The sequence below is a fragment of the Pseudorca crassidens genome, chromosome 9 (assembly GCF_039906515.1).
Source record: "Pseudorca crassidens isolate mPseCra1 chromosome 9, mPseCra1.hap1, whole genome shotgun sequence".
Classification (NCBI taxonomy): domain Eukaryota; kingdom Metazoa; phylum Chordata; class Mammalia; order Artiodactyla; family Delphinidae; genus Pseudorca; species Pseudorca crassidens.
Genome location: NC_090304.1, coordinates 14,071,227 through 14,095,740, shown reverse-complemented (window position 1 = coordinate 14,095,740; position 24,514 = coordinate 14,071,227). Strand labels below are relative to the sequence as shown.

The 24,514-nt window shown below is 41.4% G+C and overlaps 1 protein-coding gene and 1 non-coding gene across 19 annotated transcripts in view; one reads left to right on the top strand and one right to left on the bottom strand.

The window, feature by feature from the left end:
* Positions 1-24,514, bottom strand: part of AMBRA1 (autophagy and beclin 1 regulator 1) — a 175,915-nt gene that overhangs the window by 40,703 nt on the left and 110,698 nt on the right. For all 18 annotated transcript variants that reach the window (XR_010946047.1, XM_067749210.1, XM_067749209.1 and 15 more), the window contains one exon: positions 4,009-4,119. Coding sequence is in view for 17 of the 18 variants with exons in the window: in XM_067749210.1 (XP_067605311.1) it covers positions 4,009-4,119 (111 nt within the window). In the remaining variant the exon portion in view is untranslated. The remainder of the gene's footprint in view (positions 1-4,008; positions 4,120-24,514) is intronic.
* Positions 23,239-23,345, top strand: LOC137231388 (U6 spliceosomal RNA). The gene has a single exon (XR_010946510.1). It is a non-coding gene; the product is annotated as a U6 spliceosomal RNA (small nuclear RNA).

Here is a 24,514-nt window from a genome sequence, read left to right as displayed (position 1 = left end):
TGGACAGTGGGGGGACTTTCTTGGTGGCAAAGTGGTTAAGAATCTGCCTGCCTGGTCCAGGAAGGTCTCACATGCCGCGGAGCAACTAAGCCCGTGTGCCACAACTACTGAGCCTCCGCTCTAGAGCCCGCGAGTTACAACTACTGAGCCTGTGTGCCACAACTACTGAAGCCCGCATGCCTAGAGCCTGTGCTCTGCAACAAGAGAAGCCACTGCAATGAGAAGCCCGCGCACCACAACAAAGAGTAGTCCCCGCTTGCCACAACTAGAGAAAGCCCACGTGCAGCAACAAAGACCCAACACAGCCATAAATAAATAAATAAATATGTATGTGTGTGTGTGTGTGTGTATATATATATATATATATATATATATATATATATATAAAGGACAGTGGGATACTAGGCAGCCATTAAAAAAGAATTGAGTAAATGCTTTATGTACTGATACGGAAAGATCACCAAGACATAAAGTAAAGAAAGCAAGGTACAGAAAGAAAAGTATGTATAACATGCTACCATTTAGGTTAAGTAGAGGTGGAAAAACAAACATTTGCATGTACTTGTATATACATACGATATCGTTGAAGAGGTATGCAAGACACTGCTCATTGTGGTTGCCTATGGGGTGGAGTGGTGGGTAGCTGGGAGCAGGGTTGGGAAACTTTTCACTGTATATCCTTTTATATTTTAAAAATCTTTGGTAAATGTATTTCAGATTATAATAAAAGAAACGAAGCAAATAAAATAACGAAACAAAGTACCTAGGGAAAATTATGGCAAACACCTGGGCCAGAAATCTATAAACAAGCAAACAGTATTTAATAAGGGAAAAGGTAGATTGCATTTGATTTCTAGTAAACAATATATTATTGAACATGCGGCTTAAAAGCACTTAGAAAAAAATGATTGCTACTGAGGTTTCACTAAGATCAGGACATGAAAAAATTGACCTCATTTTCATGGTCTGATAAGGATACCAAGATTGGCATACTGGGAAATGCTATAGAAGGGGCTATCTTGATTACTTTAAGGTATCTGACCAACTCTTACAATACCCTATAGACAAGATAGAAAAATATGGGCTTCACATGCGAACAACCAAGCCTAGGTGCAAATTCGTGAACCAAAACTGACACAGAGCAAGCCCACAGGAACATACCACAATGCTTGGTGCAAAGTCCTGACTGATGCACTAGTTTTGCTAGCAATCCAAAGACAGAGGGGGGACTTCCCTGGTGGCACAACTGGTTAAGAGTCTGCGCTCCCGGGACTCCCTGGTGGCGCAGTGGTTAAGAATCCACCTGCCAATGCAGGGGACACGGGTTCGAGCCCTGGTCCAGGAAGATCCCACATGCCACGGAGCAGCTAAGCCCGTGTGCCACAATTACTGAGCCTGTGCTCTAGAGCCTGCGAACCACAACTACTGAGCCTGCGCACCTAGAGCCCGTGCCTGGCAACAAGAGAAGCCACCACAATGAGAAGCCCACGCACCGCAACGAAGATTAACCCCTGTTCACTGCAACTCGAGAAAGCCCTCGCACAGCAACGAAGACCCAATGCAGCCAAAAATAAATAAATAAATGTATTTATTTTTTAAAAAAAGAACAGTCTGCACTCCCAATGCAGGGGGCCTGGGTTCAATCCCTGGTCAGGGAACTAGATCCCACATGCGTGCCACAACTAAGAATTCTCATGCCTCAACTAAGGAGCCCGCCTGCCATAACTAAGACCTGGCACAACCAAGTAAGTAAATAAATAAATATTTTTTTAAAAAACAGAAAAACAAAGTAAGACAGAGGGACTTCCCTGGTGGTCCAGTGATTAAGAACCCACCTTCCAATGCAGGGGACTCAGGTTTGATCCCTGGTCGGGGAACTAAGATCTTACATGCCTCGGGGCAACTAAGCACTCCCGCCACAACAAAAGAGCCCTCATGCTGCAACTAAGACCCTATGCAGCCAAAAAAAAAAAAAAAAAAAAAGAATTAAAGTACTTAGTGTTAAAAAAAAAAAGAGAGAGAAAGTATGTTTATCAAATTAGAAGATGATGTAAGGTTGGGAAAAAAAGGGCTGAATCAAAGTTCAAAAAAATGTTGAGGCAGGAACTAAGAAGAGCAATTGACACTATTAAGATAAAACTTAACAGAAACAAATATAAACCTTTGGTTTTTAAAACATTCGAACTGCACAAGTAGTACAGAACAGTAAAGTCTTGGTTTATTAATAGTTATCAAGTATTTTTTTAATAAATAAATACATTTATTTATTTATGTTTGGCTTCATTGGGTCCTCGTTGCTGTGCACGGGCTTTCTCTAGTTGTGGTGAGCAGGAGCTACTTTTCATTCCGGTGAGCAGGCTTCTCATTGCGGTGGCTTCCCTTGTTGCAGCACACGGGCCCAGTAGTTGTGGCTCGTAGGCTCAAGAGTGCAGGCTCAGTAGTTGTAGCGCATGGGCTTAGTTGCTTCACGGCATGTGGGATCTTCCTGGACCAGAGATCGAACCCGTGTCTCCTGCATTGGCAGGCAGATTCTTAACCACTGTGCAACCAGGGAAGTCCCATCAAGGAATTTTAAGTAACTGCAAACTCAATAGTGGCTTCAGAAAAAGCTGTTGAAATCTTAAGCTGAACTAACACTGTCCAAACCATCATTGTACTCTGTTTTGGACAGCTCTCATCTGGAGTGTTCTACGTTGTTCTGCCACCTCAAAGCTTAAAGGGGAAATGAGCAGAACTGTCAAGGATTTGAAAACCAGATCCTAAAAGGAATCTCAGGAATTCTGGCCCAAAAAGAATGATTTAAAGGGAAATGGCAGTTTATCTTCAAATAGCTTGAGAACTGTCACTTAGAAGAGACGTCATTAAACTTACTCTATGGAGATTCAGAGGTAGAACTAGGACCAATGGGAGGAAGTGACAGCAAGGGAAATGGTGGCTGGGTATAAGAAAAAACATTTGAACAGGAATTTAGCAGTGATGGACTAGGGCCAACTCATCAGACAGTGTGACCTATCTGAAGTGTTCAAGCAGAGGCTGAATCACTACTTCCCAAGGATGTGTGAGAGTCCGTCATCAGATAGAAAGTGAAATGAGATGTCTAAAATGCTGTGATTGGGCTTCCTTGGTGGCGCAGTGGTTGAGAATCCGCCTGCTAATGCAGGGGACATGGGTTCAGGCCCTGGTCCGGGAAGATCCCACATGCCGTGGAGCAACCAAGCCCGTGCACCACAACTGCTGAGCCTGCGCTCTGGAGCACACGAGCCACAACTACTGAAGCCCGTGTGCCAAGACTGCTGAAGCCTGAGCGCCTGGAGCCTGTGCTCTGTGGCAGGGGAGGCCACCGCAGTGAGAAGCCCTCGCACTATGGCGAGGAGTGGCCCCCACTCGCTTCAACTGGAGAGGGCCCGCACACAGCAACGGAAGACCCAACACAGCCAATAAATAAATTAATTAATTAATTTTTTAAAAAATGATGTGGTTTCAATCGAACAACTGGGACATGGGATTGAGGACTCGTAGAAGCTGGGAAAATGGACTGACAGACAGACATGTTTGTAAATCACACATCAATCAGGCCACTCCCTTTGTTCTATTCAGATCTAGATTAATAAATGAGTTTATCATCACTGTAGTCTTTCCTCAAGGGTCTGGCTCTCAGTTCCTACACTCCCTTCTCCTTCTCTTCCTCTCAGTTCCACCCAAACTTCTAGGCTTGCGACAATGAACTACTAGTCGGTAAACTCCTGGGGCAGATATCTTCATTTTGGTGTCCACCTTAGCATTGTTCTGATCACTGTACCAAAGCATTGTTCACTGCTCAGGGTGGGTGCTCAATACACATTTGTTGAATTGCTTAACGAGAGTCAGAGAAGAACTGCAGAAATGGCACACGGCAGTCAGCTGCTCAACGAGGCGATGAAAAATCCAGTGCTATGTGGGTTTCTGAGCTCTGGCTCACCAGTAAGAGTCAGACCTTCCACCAGTATCCCCAGTTCTACCTTGGCTTACCATTACTGATTTCTGGGAGGTCAAACTTAGTGAAGTCCCACCACTGGAGCCGGTAGGTAGTATTGGCAATGTTACTGGCCACGGCAGACTGTCCATCACCAATCACTGCCCCTGGTTGGGGAGAAGACAAAGAGAGCACATTATAGTGTTTATCTATATGTTTCCATTGCAAACATGAGACAAAACTAGGATTAGTAGAAAAGGGAGAAAAGAATCACAACTAAGGCTGAAGAAAGCTGACAAGCCCTATCTGTCAAGTCTCTATCTCAGAGAAACCAGACATGTTTCTCAAGAACAATTCTACATGTAAATATAGTATAATACAATATAGTATAGTATAGTATAGTATAGTATAGTATAATATAAATCAGCCCCCCTTCCCATTATTACATAACATTTACTGAGTGCCAACAATGTGGCACGTACTGTATATATCCTATCTGGTAGGCTCACAATCTAAAGAGACAAATGGGTGTTCATAAAAATTCTGGGAAAGACACATGAAAAATGGTAGGACACCATTAACACAGAAAAGCATTCAGTCCCTGGATGTCTTTGTGGTAAGCAGCACCCTCTGGGAGAAAGCATCTCCTTTGTATATGACCTTCCTCCTAATAAAACATCTCAAAAGGAGGCTTCCCCCAGGGAAGAGGCAGCCAGCATTCAGCTGATAGGATAGAGAGAGACAGCAAAGAACAAATGAGGTAATATTTGTTAATCTCTTCTGGACCTCTGGCATGTAACACAATAGAAATTTATGAGCCTAGCTTTTCCCCCTCAGAATATTTTTATTAAGGCAGTATTTTATAACTCCTGCCCTGCCCCACCCCAGGAGAACTTCCTTGAATCCAGATTCACTTGTAACATCTCACAGTTTAACTTTCCCTGAGACATACACTTCTGTATGACATTTTTTTCCTTGGTAACCAATTAAATAAAAAAGGGATTTTTTTAAAACAGGGTGACACTTTAATTTGCAGTTGTATTTCATTTTACTTGAACATGTCATCTCTTCCTCCTCCTCCTTCCGAGGTGCATTTCATACACACCCACCCTTCTGATCAGACAGAGCCAAACCCTCTTGGGAGAATAGAACATTCTTATGTGCTACACAACCTAAATGGTACTCTCTGCTGCAAGTCAACTCTGACTTTGAGAAACTGAACTTGTTAGAGCTGACTAGCCTTGGAACAATGGACAGTTCTATACCCAGATTCTTCAGTATCACCATTTTCCTCCTCTGCATTTCACTGCAAGAGGGTCTTGTCTTTTTTTTTTTTTCCCTCCTTTTAGAACGCTGCATTTATTGCTCTGCTACTCCTGGTGTTTCCTTGTTCTTTCCTCAGATGGTCAAGAGGTTGTTCAGAGAGAAAATGTCCTCCATATAAGCTATGAAATATGAGAAAAGTAGTCTTCTCACTCTTCCTCAGTTGCTTCAGGCCATTGCATGAGAAGACTCTTTTTTAACATTAGTTTACTGATAGAGTCTTTGTCCCTGTTTCAATTTGTTAAGAAAGGTACAAACAATTCATTCCCAAGATGATGATACTTCTAGATTAAAATATCGTCAACATGGGCAGGACTGCCCCCATGGGGGTGAAAACTATTCATGGTGGGGGAAAAATCTTAGAGAGTACAATCCCCAGTCCCTGCCAAAGTACTGCAGTATATGAACAGATACACAGCATTATCTGTGATATTAAAATTTCATGGGAGGGGGGTGATTAGGGAAAAAGATGTCTAAAAAGGCTCCTTAGGAAGGTAATGATAAAATAAAGGTTGAGAAATACTGTTTTAGATAAACCAATACCATCCAAACAATACATTCTTTATAATCTTGCAGGTTCAAAGACATTGTTCAAAATGGTCATGATCTCTCTGAAGGCCTAAGAAAGACAGCATTTGAGGGTTCTGTCAATGACCCACTGACCTCAAATCCCTATTGAGGGGGCTTCCCTGGTGGCGCAGTCGTTAAGAATCCGCCTGCCATTGCAGGGAACACGGGTTCAAGCCCTGGCCTGGGAAGATCCCACATGTCGTGGAGCAACTAAGCCCGTGCACCACAACTGCTGAGCCTGTGCTCTAGAGCCCGTGAGCCACAACTACTGAGCCCACGTGCCACAACTACTGAAGCCCACACACCTAGAGCCCGTGCTCCACAACAAGAGAAGCCACCACAATGACAAGCCCACACACCGCAACAAAGAGTAGCCGCCGCTTGCCGCGACTAGAGAAAACCTGTGCACAGCAACGAAGACCCAACGCAGAAAAAAAAAAAAAAAATCCCTATTGAGGGCCCTGTGGCATATCGCTTAAATGAGGTAAATATATGCCTTTGCTTAAACTTTACAGAAAATTCTGTAATAATGATATCTGACTTGGGAAATTTTGCTGAACCTCTGGGTCATGAGGAGGGTAAGCTACCTATAGGACTTTCTTTTTGTAAATAAATAAATAAATTTATTTATTTATCCATCTATCCATCTATCTATCTATTTATTGCTGTGTTGGGTCTTGGTTGCTGCGCGAGGGCTTTCTATAGTTGCAGCGAGCGGGGGCTACTCTTCGCTGCGGTGTGCGGGCTTCTCATTGTGGTGGCTTCTCTTGTTGCAGAGGATGGGCTCTAGGTGCATGGACTTCAGTAGTTGCAGCACGCGGGCTCAGCAGTTGTGGCTCGCGGGCTGAAGAGCACAGGCTCAAGCAGTTGTGGCACACAGGCTTAGTTGCTCCGCAGCATGTGGGATCTTCCTGGACCAGGGATCGAACCCATGTCCCCTGTATTGGCAAGTGGATTCTTAACCACTGCGCCACCAGGGAAGTTCCCCTATAGGGCTTCCTTAATAGGAACTTTCTTGAGTTTTCTAGGCCTCCTTGATAATGAAAATAACTTTTTAAATTCCAAGGTCCACTACTCAGGAAAGAATTATTCAGTTTTATTTGGACCCAGGCTCAATTCCATTGAGTTTATGAATTGTTCCTCTGGCTTGCTTATCTTTATCTAGATGGTTGATATCAGCCTCTGACCACCAGTCTCTCTCAAATGATTTTAGTTCCTTATAATTTCCTCCAACTTTTAACAGAAAAGCATATAACCCAAAATGGAAGAAGGCAAGTTGATTTTCTTAGTATATGATGAAAGAAATGCTAGTTCCTAAGACAGGATACGAAAAAAATTGAAAAAACAAACCCCATATCGTAGGAGCTTAAAATCTGGGGGAGAGGACGAGAGCTACAAACAGGAAAACAGTTAAGGAAAATACCAGATGCTTTAAGAGCGCTGTGGATATATCTGCAACTGGAACAGAAATGACTGAGGCTCCAACTCACAGCTCCAGAAGCACCCTGTATATCCATGCCTCAGGAAACGTCTTCTGGAAAACAGCTGTGCAATAAAATAATCATGTATGGTTGAACTGTGTGGAAGAGACTAGGGAGGTATTCTCTGCCAGTGGTGCCAGAGTGTTAAGGAGGAATGGGGCCTGGCAGCAGGGAGAGTTGATTTTCAGCGCCGCGTAAACATAGATTAGGGAGCTAAAGATGCCAGCAACAGATTATTGTCACCAGGTTCTCTTCTGTAAGAGCTGCAGGCCAACTGAGCCTGTCTCTCAAGAAACATCAGGAAGAAAAAGTAGCACCCTATTAAAAAAAAAGCCCAACCATTTAACAGGCCTCTGGCTACTAAGCTCAAGGTACAGGAAATGTGCCAGAATGAATTAATGGACTGACCCACAAAGTATTTACATAGGAGGCACTTAGCCTTGGAAACCAAATCCTGACAGAATGCTGAGGGATTTCTGAGGGATCAAGGTTTTCTCAGTAATAACAGAATGGAACAAGCTAGACTCACGGTTTCTCAACCTCCACTATTGATATTTTGGGTCAGATAATTCTTTGTTTAGGGGGTAGGGTGGGTCTTGTGCACTGCAGGATGTTTAGCAGTACCCCTGGCCTCTTCCCACTAGATGCCAGTAGTCACCCAGTTGTGACCACCAAAAATGTATCCAGACAGTGTCAAATGTTCCCTGGGGATCAAAATCATTCCTGGTTGGGAAACTCCAAGTTAGATAAATACAGCCTACATTTTACTCCAAGATAGGTGCTCTTAGGAAGCACTACTACTGGAATGCTTGCTGCTAAAGGCACCAAAACTGTTGGAGATACTGATTTTGGAGAGAAACCAATAAAAGGCACAGCATTATACAAATATTCCTTTAGCAAACTTCCAGTTTTCCATTTCTGCCATGGATTAGAGTTTGGCTTGAACTGGGATCTCATGTGTCTGTTTTTAACATTGTTTCTGAGAATACGGGCTTCAGAATCAGATGGACCCGATTTTGACTCTTCCTGCTAGTACCTATATTAGTATCACTTTGTGTAAATCAATCTCTCTGAACCTCAGTTTCCTTATCTGTAAAAAGATAATAAAAATCCTTTCAACTTATAGGGCTATTTGGAAAACTTACTGGAATAATAATTGTAAAGTGATGGCAAATAGTAAGTGTCTAATAAATGACCACCATTAAAATTATTTAATCATTTACTCCAATCTCTGTATGCTTCTCCTCTATAGGTATAGCTCTGGAGTCAACAGCTCATAGACAGAGGTTCTTTTGTAAGAGACTGGCCCAAATAATGTGCCAGGACCAAGGAAGAGAAGCACTTCATTTCAGAATTAAGAGCAAATGCATAGGACCCAGACTCCTTAGTAATGTTCTCCTTGAAAAAAAGCTTAGGCCAAGATAGACCACATTCTGGTCCACAAAACACACTGTAACAAATTTAAAAGAACTGAAATCATACAAAGTATGCTGTCAGAACACAAGGAAATTAAACTAGAAATCAGAAACAGAAAGATAACTTGAAAAATCTCTAAATACTTGGAGATTAAGCAACACACTTTAAGTAACACATGGCTCAAAGAAGACATCGCAAGAGAAATTTTAAAATATTTTTTTCTTTCTTTCTTTTATTTTTTTGCGGTACGCGGGCCCCTCACTGTTGTGGCCTCTCCCGTTGTGGAGCACAGGCTCCGGACGCGCAGGCTCAGCGGCCATGGCTCACGGGCCCAGCCGCTCCGCGGCATGTGGGATCCTCCCAGACCAGGGCACGAACCCGTGTTCCCTGAATCAGCAGGCGGACTCCCAAAAACTGCGCCACTAGGGAAGCCCTAAAATATTTTTAACTAAATGAAAATACAACTAATTAAAATTTGTGGGATGTAGTGAAAGCAGCGTTTAGAGGGAATGTTACTGCTTTGAATGCACATACTAGAAAAGAAGAAAGATCTAAAATCAATAATTTAAACTTCCACTTTAGGAAACAAAAAGAAGAGCAAATTAAATCCAAAGTAAGCAGAAGAAAAGAAATAATCAAAATTAGAGCAGAAATCAGTGAGACTGAAAACAGGAAATCAACAGAGAAAAAAAAAATCAATGAAATCAAAAGCTGGTTCTTTGAAAGGACCAATAAAATCAATAAACCTTTAGCCAGGCTAACAAAGAAAAAAAGAGGGAAGATACAAATTATTAATACCAGAAATGAAAGACAAGCTATCACTACTGATCCCATGGACACTAAAAGGATAGTAAAGGACTATTATGAACAACTCAAGGCCCACAAGTTTGATAAGCTAGGTGAAATGGACCAATTCCTTGAAAGACACAGACTACCAAAATTGACACAAGAAGAAACAGATGATCTGAATAGGCCTATATCTATTACACTGAATCAATCATTAAAAACCTCTTAAGACAGAAAGTGCCAGGCCCAGATGGGTTCATTGGTAAATTCTACCAAACACCTAAGGAAGAAATTACATCAAATCTCCATAATCTCTTCAAGAAAACAGAAGTGGGACTGCTTCTGAGGCCAGCACTACCCTGATACCAAAACTGGACAAAAACATTGAAGAAAGGAGAACTACAGTCTAATATCTTTTATGAACACAGAAGTAAAAATGCTCAACAAAATGTTGGCAAATTGAATATAATAATGTATAAAAAAAAAAGTTACACACTATGACCAAATGGGGATTTATTCCAGTAGGCAAGGCTGGTTAAACATTTCAAAATCAGTTAATAATATGATACATCACATCAACAGGATAAAGAAGAAAACTCATATGATCATATCAATAGATACAGAAAAGGCACCTGACAAACTCTAAAACCTATTTTTGATAAAAACTATCATCAAACTGGGAAGAGTGGGGAACTTCTCAAGTTGATAAACAATGTCTACAAAAAACCCATAGCTACATTTAAAGGTGAGAAACGACAGTTGACCCTAGAAAAACATATGCGTTTGAACGATGTGGGTCCATTAACATGCAGATTTTTTCAATAAATACGTATACAGTACTACATGATCTGCAGTTGGCTGAATCCAAGGTGTGGAACAGTAGATATGGAGGGCTGACTGTAAAGTTATACATGGATTTTCAACTGTGCGGGGGTCAGAGTCCCTTTCTCCCCACATTGTTCAAGGGTTAACTGTATATGCTTTCCCCCTAAGACTGGGAACAAGCAAGGATGTCTCCTCTCACCACTCCTCTTCAACACTGTACTGGAAGCCTACTTAATGCAATAAGACAAGAAAAGTAAGTAAGAGGTATACAGATTGGAGAAGAAGAGATAAAACTTTCTTTGTTCACAGATAACATAATTGTTTATGTAGAAAATCCCAAAGAATAAAACAACAAACAAGCAAAAAACAAAACCTCCTGGAACTATTAAGTGATTATATTAAGTTGCAAGATAGAAGTCAACTGCTTTCCTATATGCCAGCAATGAATAAATGAATAAATGGAATTGGAATTTGAAGTTAAAAATACAATATCATTTATATTAGCACCAAAAAAAATGAAAACCTTAAGTATAAATCTAACAAAACATGTACAAGATCTATCTGATGAAACAAATCACAAAAGATCTGAAAAAATATTGGAGAGATACTCCATGTTCATGGATAGGAATATTTAGCACTGTTAAGATGTCAATTCTTCCTAACTGGATCTATAGATTCAATGCAATCCCAGTCAAAATCCTAGAACATTACTTTGTGAATATCAAAAAAACTGATTCTAAAGTTTATCTGGAAAGGCAAAAGATCCAGAATAGCCAACGCAATATGCAAAGAAAGAACAAATTTGAAGGACACTATCTGACGTCAAGACTTACTATAAAGCTACAGTCATCAAGATAGTGTGGCATTGGTGAAAGAATATGTCTATTCTAGATCTATGTCTAGACCTATTCTTGATCTATGTCTAGACCAATGGAACAGAAAAAAGAGATCAGAAATAAACCCACACAAATATAGTAAACTGATCTTTGACAAAGGAGCAAAGGCAATTCAATAGAGAACTGAATCTCTTCAAAAACAGTACTGAAACAACTGGATATCCATATACAAAACTATAAAATAAACCTAGACACAAACCTTACACTTTTCAAAAAATTAACTCAAATTGGATAGACCTAGACGTAAAACACAAAACTCTAACTCTTAGGAGATAATATAAGAGATAATCTAGGTGACCTTGGGCTTGGCAAAGACTTTTAAGATACAACACCAGAAGTACAATCCATGAAAAGAAAAAATTGACAAATTTTACTTCATTAAAATTAAAAACTTTTGCTCTGTGAAAGACACTGTTAAAGAGAATGAAGAGACAACAGTCTGGCAGAAAATCTTTGCAAAACACTTAAAGGACTGGTATCCAAAATATACAAAGAACTCTTAAAACTCAACAATAACAAAAAACCCAATTAAAAAATGGGCAAAGGATCTAAACAGACACCTCACCAAAGAAGATATACAGATGGCACATAAGCATATGAAAAGATGCTCAACATCATTCCTCATCAGGGAACTGCAAATTAAAACAACAAAGAGAAACCACTACACGATTGTCAGAATCGCTGAAATCCAAAACACTGATAACACCAAATGCGGAACAGGATGTGAAACAACAGGAACTCCCATTCCTTGCTGGTGGGAATGCAAAATGGTACAGCCACTTTGGAAGACAGTTTGGCAGTTTCTTGCAAAACTAAACATACTCTTACCATATGATCCAGCAATCATGCTCCTTGGTATTTACACAAATGAGTTGAAAGCGTTATGTCCACACAAAACCTACACAGAGATGTTTATAGCAACTTTATTTGTAACTGCCAAACCTTAAAAGCAACCAAGATGTCCTTTAATAGGAGAATGGATAAATAAACTGTGGTACATCCATACAATGGAATATTATTCAGTTCTAAAAAGAAATGAGCTATCAAGCCATGAAAAAACATGGAAGAAATTTAAGTATATATTATTAAGTGAAAGAAGCAAAAAGCTATATATTGTATGATTCTAAACTATATGTCATTCTGGAAAAGCCAAAACTGTGGACACAGTAAAGATCAGTGGTTGCCAGGAGTTTGGGGGGGAGAGAGGAATGTACAGGTGGAACACAAGGAGACTTTTTTTGTCGCAGTGAAACTATTTTGTACGGTACTATAATGGTGGATCATGTCACCATATTTTTGGCAAAACCCACAGAATTTACAACACTAACAGTGAACCCTAATGTAAACTATGGACTTTGGGTGATAATGATGTTTCAAGGTTGGTTCATGGATTATAACAAATGTATCACTCTGGGGCAGGATGCTGATGGTGGGGGAGGCTATGGGTGTGTGGGGAGGGAGGAAGGTATATGGGAGCTGTCTGTACTTTCAACTTAATTTTTCTGTAAACCTAAGACTGCTCTAAAAAAAAGTCTATTAATTTAAAAAGAGAGAGAGAGAGCCCAAGACTCTCATTCATGTTCTAGGAAACGGTGGAAAGAGCGGCTGTCCATAAGCATACTGTTAGTCATAGCAGTTCACTTTCTACCTCACAACCACAGAGCTCTTCTTCTGGAGCCTCAGAGCAAAAGAGTAAATGAAGATTATTCTGACAAAAGACAAAATGAAAGGGAAAAGAAACTTGAATCCAGTGATCCTGGCCAACCATCAGAAAACAACCATGGAGGGCTTCCCTGGTGGCACAGCAGCTAAGAATCCGCCTACCAATACAGGACACGGGTTCGAGCCCTGGGCCAGGAAGATCCCACATGCCGCAGAGCAACTAAACCCGTGCACAACTACTGAGCCTGTGTTCTAGAGCCCGCGAGCCACAACTACTGAGCGCGTGGGCCACAACTACTGAAGCCTGCGTGCCTAGAGCCCGTGCTCCGCAACAAAGAGAAGCCAGCGCGATGAGAAGCCCACGCACCACAACAAAGAGTAGCCTCCACTCATTGCAACTAGAGAAAGTCCGCGCATAGCAATGAAGACCCAATGCAGCCAAAAATAAATAAATTTATATTAAAAACAAAAAACAAAAAACCTTCTCTTCTTTAAAAAAAAAAAAAAAGAAAAGAAAACAACCATGGCAAAAACCAAACTGCTAAGTCTCATTCTCTGAGTCCTGTGTTCAACTTGCAGGCTGGAAGCGTTGGGAATATGTCTAGGGATAAAATTTTAATAGTCATGACAGTCACATGGTAGGTGAGCTCTACCAAGTCTGCATACATCTTTCTACCTCTGCTTCTCTCAGACTCTTCTCTCCTGTTCCTTGGAAAGGAGAATCAGGGACCCTTTTTTCCAAAACAGCTTTTTAGGCTCTCTCCAAGATCTGTTCTAGGAGCAGGGATATGAAGAGTATGATTCAACAGTACAGCGAAAATATGCAACAATAGGAATCATTAGCAAATCTATCAGAAAAGCTAATTCGGGAGGTTAAAGAAGGGCAAGTTACAAAGAAGGAAGCGATTAAATTATATCTCAGTCCTATAAAATTGCTGCATTTGAGGCGGCCTAATTCAGAACAGCCGTCTGACTGTGCTGCTGCTGGGAAGGCAGAATAAGAATGGGGCTGGGGGCGAAAACACGCATCAGCCGAGAAACACAGTTACTCTTCTGCTTGGTTGTGATATGAAGCCAAGAACCAGCTTGCTAATTGGTCAGCAGAACTGAAACTAGAAACCCCAGGGCAGATCCAACTGAAGAACTAAGCAACTTTTCAAAATTCTTCTTAGAGAGCCAGCCACAAAAGACCACATATTGTATGATTCCATTTACATGAAATGTCTAGAATAGGCAAAGCAACAGTCAAAAAGTAGATCAGAAATTGCCTAGGGCTGGAGTGGGCAGGGGAAGTGGAGGGGGGAGGGGGAAGTGACTGCTAATGGGCATGGGGTTTTTTACAAGGTGATAAAAATGTTCTGAAATACATAGATAGTGGCAATGATTGCACAACTCTGTGAATATACTAAACACCACTGAATTGTACACTTAAAATAGGTGAACTATACAGTATGTGAACTACATCTCAATAATGCTATTATTAAAAAAACAGTATTCAATATAACTTTTGTTCAATTTATGAAGTAAAATATGGCAATTCCACTTTTGGTAGCCCTTCATACTTCTTTAATAATTTAAGAGTATTGGTGAGCATCTTTTTGTTCCATATTTGTTTACTGGCTCATTTTATTTCTTTTACTGTGTACTGCTTACCCGCACCTTTTGTGTATTTTTAAGTTTTTTTGTTTTTTTTATAGATTGTCTGAGTTCTTTGTAAATAATAAATTGGTTTCTGTCCATGAAAAATAATTCTTAGAGCAATACAACACAGGATTATTTGGACATAAAAAGCATTCTTCATAAGTATATATTGAATGGCATCCTAGGAAGAATACTTATTCCTCTTTCCAGAAAGCTTTATTTAAATGCAGTCTTTAGGAACTTCCCTGGTGGATCAGTGGTTAAGAATCTGCCTGCCAATGCAGAGGACACGGGTTTGAGCCCTGGTCCAGGAAGATCCCCCATGCCGCGGAGCAACTAAGCCTGTGCACCACAACTATTGAGCCCACGCACCTAGAGCCTCTGCTCTGCAACAAGAGAAGCCACCACAATGAGAACCCTGTGCACCGCAACGAAGAGTAGCCCCCGCTCGCCACAACCAGAGAAAGCCCACACAGCAATGAAGACCCAATGCAGCCAAAAATAAATAAATAAATTTTTTTAAAAAAAAATGCAGTCTTCAAATCTGTTCCATGAAGGAGTATATAACTAAGCATGTTGTAACTCTCACTTTATCACCTTATCACCAATTTAAAAAGTCTCATCCAAGATCACAGTCAACTATTCTATAGCCTGGGGACCTGGAAAGAGCTCCTGGTGGCAAATAACAAGACTTCCTCCAAGGGTAGATGTTTCTCTTAGTTCTCATTTATGGTTTTGACATTGAGGAAAATGACCAAACTATATGTAGTTTGTTTAAAAATAACAGCTTTATTATGATATAATTCACATATCATATAATTTACCTAATTAAAGCATATAATTTAAGGGGTTTTAGTATATTTCACAATTGTGCAACCATTATCAAAATCAAATTTACAACAACCGTCACTACTACCTAATTTCAGGATATTTTCATCATTCCCTAGCTTCCAAAATACCTTACCCATTAGCAGCTACTCCCCTCCCCTCTGCCCCACTCCCTCCCTTGCCCTAAGCAAGGGAAGAGATTAGTGAATCTATTTTCTGTCTGTATAATTTTGCCTCTCTTGGACATTTCATGTGAATGGAATCATACAATAAGTGGCTGTTTGTGTCTGGCTTCTTTCATTTAGCATAATTTTTTCAAAGTTCATCCATGTTTTAGCATTTATCAGTACTTCATTCCTTTTTATGGTCGAATAATGTTCCACTGTATGTTTTTATAACTGAACCACAGGTTCACATGAGATTAAGATAATAGTTTTTATTTATAGAAAACACACTGCATGGAACCTAGCAATCATAAAAGTGTTGAGGGAAACAGATTTATGTCCTTCCAAAGGAAGGAAAAAGTAGGCTTTCAAAGATCAATTCTGGGGTCTTCCCTGGTGGCGCAGCGGTTAAGAATCCGCCAATGCAGGAGACACGGGTTTGAGCCCTGGTCCTGGAAGATTCCACATGCCGCGGAGCAACTAAGCCCGTGTGCCACAACTACTGAGCCTGTGCTCTAGAGCCCGTGAGCCACAACTACTGAGCCCACATGCCACAACTACTGAAGCCCACACGAAGCCACCGCAATGAGAAGCCTGCCCGCTGCAACAAAGAGCAGCCCCTGCTCACCGCAACTAGAAGAAAGCCCACGCGAAGCAATGAAAACTCAACGCAGCTAAAAATAAATTAAAACAAAACAAAACAAAACAATTCTGAATATATCACCTATAGCTGAAGCGAGTCTTTGCTTTTTTCTGAGGCTAAAATAAAAGATAAGAAGAGTATTAGGGGACATCATTTTCTGTAAAAACACCAAAATAAAACCCCACTACTCTGTTCTCTGTATCTACATGTTTGGTTTGGTTTGGTTTGGTTTGTTCACTTATTTTTATTTTTTATATCCCACACATGAGACTTATATAATGTTATAAACCAATGTTACCTCAATAAAAAATAAATTAAAACAAAAAAAGACCCCCCAAAATATCATATGGGTGACTATAATTATGACATAGGAAATATTCTCAGTAAGGTATGTGGTCTATCAGACTTAGGCTGTTTAATAACTGCTCTAACTGGTCAATGAAACTGATGTTGAGATCAACCATTATATGGTAAAGATCCGAAATATATATATATATACATATACACACACACACACACACACACACACACACACATAAAATTTTCCCCTCCCTCAGCTTCACTGTGCAGCTTGCAGGAACCTGCGCCCTCGGCAGTGAAAGTGTGGAGCCCTAACCATTGGACCACCAGAGAATTCCCAGGTCCGAAACATATTTAACATAAATTAAAGGGTAAGTATTTTGTAGATACAGATGTCATTGACTATATGTGTCCCTTTTTTGGGGGGGGGCCGCACCCTGCAGCTTGTGGGGTTTTTAGCTCCCCAACCAGGGATCGAATCTGGGCCCTAGGCAGTGAGAGCACGGAGTCCTAACCACTGAACCGCCAGAGAATTCCCGACTATACGTGCTCTTAGCAGGAATTGGGTCCCTAAACCAACATAATTTTATTGTCCAGTAAACTCCTAAAGGCTCTAAAGCTCCTGCTCATAAAAACAAGGGTAGCATTAGTCCACATACAAATCATGAACTTTAGGAGCAGACCCAAGAAAGAATTGTTGAGGTCAAAGGCATTAGATGAGGCCAACAAAATAATAAATTATATAGCCTGTGAACTCAACAAGGATATTAGTAAGGCCTGGAATACAGATACTGTGCAAGGAAGGGGAAAGAAACAGCTATGAAAGATTTCTACGCATTACAGTGTCGTCGAAATTTTTCTCAAAACAACAATTCAAACCAGGATTATGTGGCCATAGCAGAGTAAGCTTTGTAACAGGCCAAGAGGAGGAAGAGAAATTAACCTGATGGTCATTAGGGCCAGAGCAGTGGATAGAGCCTTCCTATCTGGAGTAAGTAGTACACAGAATCTGATATTAGCTTTTCTAAAAATTGTGGCAAAAAGCACATAACATAAAATTTACCATCTAAGCCATTTTTAAGTGTACAGTTAGTTACAGTTACAGTTCAGTAGTGTTAAGTATATTCACATTGTTGTGAAACAGAACTTTTTCATCTTACACTTACAAACCTGAAACTCTATACCCGTTAAACAACTTCCCTTTTCACTCTCCCCTCAGACCACAATTCTTTCTGTTTCTATGAATCTGACTACTTTAGATACCTCATATAAGTGGAAACACGTATGTAGTATTGGCATTCGTTTTTAATGTGTCTTAAAAGAGAGAATGCACAGTGCTTCCCTGGTGGTGCAGTGGTTAAGAATCTGCCTGCCAATGCAGGGGAGATGGGTTCGAGCCCTGGTCCGGGAAGATCCCACATGCCGCAGAGCAACTAAGCTCGTGTGCCACACTACTGAGCCTGAGCTCTAGAGCCCGCGTGTCACAATTACTGAAGCTCATATGCCACAACTACTGAAGCCCGTGCGCCTAGAGCCCGTGCTCCGCAACGAGAAACCACCGCAATGAGAAGCCCGCGCACCGCAACGAAGAGTAGCCCCCACTCGCTGCAACTAGAGAAAGTCCGCACGCAGCAACGAAGACCCAACGCAGCCAAAAAAAAAAAAAAAAAGTAAAATAAAATAAATAAATTTATATAAAAAAAAGAATGCACAACTAGATAGCGCACACATAAAGTCATTCACAGACATGGTGTGAAATCAGTCATATTCAAACCTACAGGTGGTCCTTAGGTCTGATGGGAGAATGTAACTTCTAGGCCTGGCATGGCCATTTCCCCTTAAAAAGCCATTCCAAAAAAAAAAAAAAAAAAGTCATTCAAAGAGGTCAAACAGAGCACAGGGCTCATGCCAATAGTCCTAGAAAGCTCCAGAAAGTCCAAAGGTGGTGGGGCTGCCACAAGACTACTTTGCTTCCCAATTCAGAGATCGTCAATGATTAAATCACGGTGCCTTGTTGGTACCAGTATCAGCAGGAGTTCAGCAAAGCATCACCAGTCTAAAGCAAAGGAGTAAGCTGCTCTTCACTGGGTCCTCACTCCTTCCTCCTATCACATTAAAACCCAGGATTAATCTTGACTGTTGGCAGGGTGACTGGTACCTGCTAGCTCTCTGAAGTCAAGCTAAGATGCTCCTGCGTGGGTAGATGAAGACGTTGAGGCCTGTTTTCATCACCCATTCTGTAGACCTCCCCTTCTTCGATATGTATGTCCTAATGAAGCAATTATCTACACTTACACTAATGATGTAATTGGGAAAAGTAATTATGAAAGCAGAACATCCATTTTCAAAGAAATGAATATCATTACATTTCTTCCACCCACAAACATTATTTAAGACAAACACAAATAAGCTCACAAGAACACATGCTACCGAAAGATATTTAGGAACAGCATTCCAAACCCCAATGTGTTCAGGAGAAACGGAGGAAAAAAAAGCCCAACAACCCCAAAACAAAAACAAAAAACCTTGCGTTGACTCCCACCAGGCAGGGATTTCCTCAAAGCCTCTACTTCTGACTGAAGACATGCAGGTGGATGAGAGTATTAAGAATTACTCTACCTCCACTTCCACATCCCCCACAACCTGGCATTTCCTATATTTAGGTCCTAGCAACCTCTGCTGCTGGAAGGACACTGGCTTAGGCAGGTCCCCGAGTGAAGCCAGGAAAGGAGTCCGGAAAGCTGTCATCATCTCACCGTTGCACAACGGGGCTGCTTACAGTGGGTGCCTGAGCAGCAGACGGATGGGCAGAGATGGGGTGGGGGGAGGCGGGGAAAAGTACTGAGGGAGATAAGAGGTGAGAGAGAAAGATAAAGAGAGCGACTGACCGACTCAAACACTGAACAGCTCTCACCAATCACCTGTCTTAGATTGCTGAGGCTCCTGCGGCTTTTATTGTTTGGTGGAAGCACAAGTGAGAAGAATTGGACCAGAGGGTCTTGGGCTTGTCAGCAGCAGGAGGGAAACGACCTTTACTGCTGCAAAGAGGATGCAAATTTCAAAAGCCTAAAATCTGCAATGAAGGGAAATGGAAATGTGCTGAACGTGGGTTTGACTGGCAGCTTTCCTCATCTGCCGATCACAGGGTAATAAACACTGGGAGATGGCAGAAATGAAGACAAATGCTTTCAGCAGCACCATTCCCCACCCGCCCCTCCTCTTACGCCCCCACTCAGCACATGACAAGAGAGTTAAAGCAAGAAAATAAATCAGCTTCTCAACCAACTCTTTTGTTAAAACTTTCCTTACAGGCCACCTACACGTGAATTATTGCTCTATGAGCCTACATTCTCATTAGGAGGCCCAGTTTGTAAAGGGTGAAAAGCTCCTGTCAAATCACACCTGTACATTTCGGGGTACAGCATTACTGGGCTGAGTCAGTTGGGGCCAGCATATAAGAAAGAGGCCACAGGCTGCTCCCAGAGGGGAAGGCACAGAGGCCCCAAGCCTCTGAGACTCTAACTCAAGCCTGGCTCACTCAGTTTAGAGGAGACTCGAGCTCCAAGGACAGCATGGTGTCACTTCACTGCAATCACCGCCACATTACTATTTACCCAGGGACAGAAAGGCTGAGTAAGCTCTGAGGGCCAACAAAGAAGCCCCTTGGGCTTGGAGGGCAAAGGTGAAGTTAGATCAAAAAGTGGATACAGAATACAATACTCAGTCTTGACTGCCAACTGCACATTCACTTTGGAGTGAAGGAAACATCTATAAGGTCGAGGATCATATGGTTTCCTGCAAGTTAGTGCAAGGGAAATATTGCATATTTTAGGACTTGCGACATTGAGATAAAGCATCCAGCTGACTTAGTTTTTGTAAAGGGACTAGGGTTTTTTGAGTAAGGTCAAAAGGTTAGTAATTCCTAATCCATGTGGCGGCAGCTGCTTAAAGGAAGATGGTTGAGCATTTTGTAAAAACTACATCCTGATTATGCTAAAAGTGAGCCTGACAAAAATCTTAGTAACTAGATCCTTTAAGATACTCAAAAAGACATTCTGTCCTACTGGCCCAGCCTGGCTGTTTTTTTCCAGATCAGAGGTGGAAAAAAGATTCTAGACCTTTGTTCTAAAGTGCAGGCACCAACTGGTGGAAAGTCTGGAGCAAAAATAAGTGGGAGAGACCTTGGTAAATGGGCCTGTTTCAAACCACAAACTGCTCGGAAACGTGAGTAGTCCCCAGAGCCAGGCATGTGCTCTGGGATCCTGGGAGAACAACACTTGTCACATAAAGATAGCTAATTTGAAATAGTTTCTAATTAAAATCCACTGTTCAGACATTAATATCAGGCACAAAGTGGAAAAGCATTATTAACAAGCCCCATATTGAGATACTGCTTAGAAGGATGCACCTAGAAGCTAGACAACAATCTGGATAAAATCTAAATAAAATCTCACCTCCTTCTGGAAGCTTTTCAGAATTAGGGAGAAATCCCTCCCCACACAGCATTAGCCATTTTCATAACACAAAACATTTGTCATCTTGTAGGTTACCTGTATATAAAGTCTGCAATGAGTTCAAGAGTTTATATCTCTGTGTACACTTAGCCATCAATTTTCAGTTGATACTGCCTGGTCTCTTTCTTCTTTAAGATAGTGAACTCCTTGAGAGAAGGGGGTCAACTTTTCACTTAAATTTTAAATATTGTACAGTCGCAGAACTTAGAATTTTGCCATTCATACAGTTACAAAGCGTGAGGAGCACCAATGGGAGCTGCAAGGAAGGTCACTGCTAGCCTTATGAACTGTCCTTCCACAAGTGAGAAGACATGCCCTAGACAGTCCTTACTATCTATATCTATTATAGGGACAGGCTGAATTATAAAGAACCAAATCATATGTTAATTTTCAGTCCAGTATATACATCCAGGAATGGGACTAAGCAATTACAGTTTGCAAAAAGAGCATGTCTTTAATTATAAATAAACTGAAACATCCATCGAGAAAAAAACAGCTTAACAAACTATGGTCAATTATACTATGGAACACCATTCAGCCATCCAAGAGAATAAAGTAGATCTATATGTACCGACACAGAAAGATGTCCTTGATATATTGTTCTGTATGATCCCATCTCTATAAAAAAACAAAATGAAGAAAAAAATAGGTATATAAATATATATGTGTGTGATGAGGCATAGAGAAAAATTTGGAAAGATATACTCCAAAGATGGTGAACTCCTTGAGAGAAAGGGGTCAACTTTATACTTAAATTTTAAATACTGTACAGTCGCAGGACTTAGAATTCCCTTTGGGGAATGGGACTGAGGATAAGAGTGGTGAGGAGAGACTTAAGCATTTTACAGTACATATTTTGATATTAGCTGAATTACAATGGACCTGTTTGGTTTTGGGGTTTGTTTTTTTTTTGTGGTATGCGGGCCTCTCACTGTCGTGGCCTCTCCCATCGCGGAGCACAGGCTCCGGACGCACAGGCTCAGCGGCCATGGCTCACGGGTCCAGCTGCTCCGCGGCATGTGGGATCCTCCGGGACAGGGGCATGAACCCGCGTCCCCTACATCAGCAGGCGGACTCCCAACCACTGCGCCACCAGGGAAGCCCAGTTTTGGGGTTTTTTTAAACAAGATTTAAAAGGGAAAACAGGAAGAGTGAGAAGTTACCTTTATAATGATCTATGGAAAACTTATACGTTTTACCATTTAATATCCCCTATATTCAACATATACATTTATTTGTTCTATAAAGCTAATTGGTTGAAGGACTTGAGAAAAACTCCTTGATCCTGGGTTTGCAATAAAATTCAAAAACCTCAAGTTTTCCATTTTTACCAAGTGACAGTCAGAATGATACTCTGAGATGCCCTTCATACATCTAAGAAGAGGGTTATGTCTTTGGTAACCAATAAATCTGTGCTATTTGACTAAAAAGGAGTCAGAACAATTCCACCTCTGGGTGAATATCTTACAAAAAATGCTACAGATGTACACAAGGACATATGTCAAGGAAGTTCAAGGCATGTTGTTATAGTAAAAATCTAGAAAGTTTCATGTTCTTCAATAGGGAATAATGTATATAAATGAATACTGGGCAACAATTAAAAGGAACAAACCAAATCAATCAAACTGTGTCATTGTGGATTGATGAAAAACATAATATTGAATTATAAAAGTTGTAAAAATGATACATATGGTATGATACCATTTATAAAAATACAACTCTTAAAACACAAAGCAGGGCTTCCCTGGTGGCGCAGTAGTTAAGAATACACCTGCTAATGCAGGAGACACAGGTTCGAGCCCTGGTCCGGGAAGATCCCACATGCCGCGGAGCAACTAAGCCCGTGCGCCACAGCTACTGAGCCTGTGCTCTAGAGACCGCGAGCCACAAGTATTGCAGCCCGTGTGCCTAGAGCCCATGCTCCAAAACAAAGAGAAGTCTCCGCAATGAGAAGCCTGCACACTGCAACAAAGTGTAGCCCCTGCTCGCCGCAACTAGAGAAAGCCCGCGCCCAGCAATGAAGACCCAACGCAGCCAAAAATATAAATAAATTAAAAAAAACAAACACAAAGCAATGATACTTTACTAACATATTAAGTTATAAAAGAGGGACTGCAATTATATAAACCAAATTCATGATAGAGGCTGCCTCTAGGTAGAACGGGAAATATAATTATGGAAGTCAAAGGGAACTTCGACTTTATCTAAAAAGATTTTATTTTTAAGAATTGAGGCGGGTGCTCGCTTCGGCGGCACATATACTAAAATTGGAACAATGCAGAGAAGATTAGCATGGCCCCTGCGCAAGGATGACACGCAAATTCGTGAAGTGTTCCACATTAAAAAAAAAAAAAAAAAAGAACTGAGGGGGGAAATTCCCTGGAGGCCCAGTGGTTAGGGCTCCCCGCTTGCACTGCAGGGGGCATGGGTTCGATCCCTGGTCGGGGGAACTAAGATCCTGCATGCTGCGTGGCAGCCAGAAAAGAAAAAAAAGAATTGAGGCAAGCAGGGCAAACTGTTAACAACTATTAAATCTTGGTGTGGCGGCACAGATGCTTGTTATATATTTGTGTGCCTGTATGTATGTATTTATACTTCTTTATATTAAAAAAATTTCTCACTATTGAAGGGAGGGAGAAAGGGGATAGGAGGGAAGTAAACAAGCAAGAAGCTGGGGACACAAGGTAAAGACCTTTATTTTAAATGCTTCCCCACAATCTCAAGCCTTGTCCAACAAAGAACGGGTGAGGCAGCAATTGGCTAAAGTGAAATACTCTGGGATGTGGAGTCCCACTAAATTCCAAAGGTGGGCAGAGATGGCCATATTCCGTTTACTTGGAATTCTTGACATGAAAGATTTCTCCCACAGAAACATATCCTGTGTCTCACTGAATCAAGTTTATACCATGTAAAGCCTGAGCTACTGCACTGGTGAAACCATCCAGCAGGCAGCTATGAATGGCATATGGTCACACAAACTTTGTACCCAACAAAAGCGGAGGCTCTAAGGCCATAGGCTTCCTGGGTTCACACTAGGAACAGTCTGTCTGCACAGATGAAATGTACAAACAGATGCCCAGCCCTAAGCTTTTCTCTTAGATGCCACCTTAAAACATCTTACCAGGGCTTCCCTGGTGGCGCAGTGGTTGAGAGTCCGCCTGCCAATGCAGGGGACACGGGTTCATGCCCCGGTCCGGGAAGATCCCACATGCTGCGGAGTGGCTGGGCCCATGAGCCATGGCTGCTGAGCCTGCACGTCCAGAGCCTGTGCTCCGCAATGGGAGAGGCCACAGCAGTGAGAGGCCTGCGTACCACAAAAAAAAAAAAAAAAAAAAAATCTTACCTTGAAGAAACCTAAGATTTATTTTTAATGTCAGGTTAGATAAATTTCTGAGACAGGCCTGTGGCAAAATTCTAGTTTTTGAAAGGGATATTTCACAAGGGAAAGCAAAGGAGTTTAAGATATGTTTTAGTCTCTTCCTTTCTGCCAGAGCTGCTGAGATAAACTCCTAA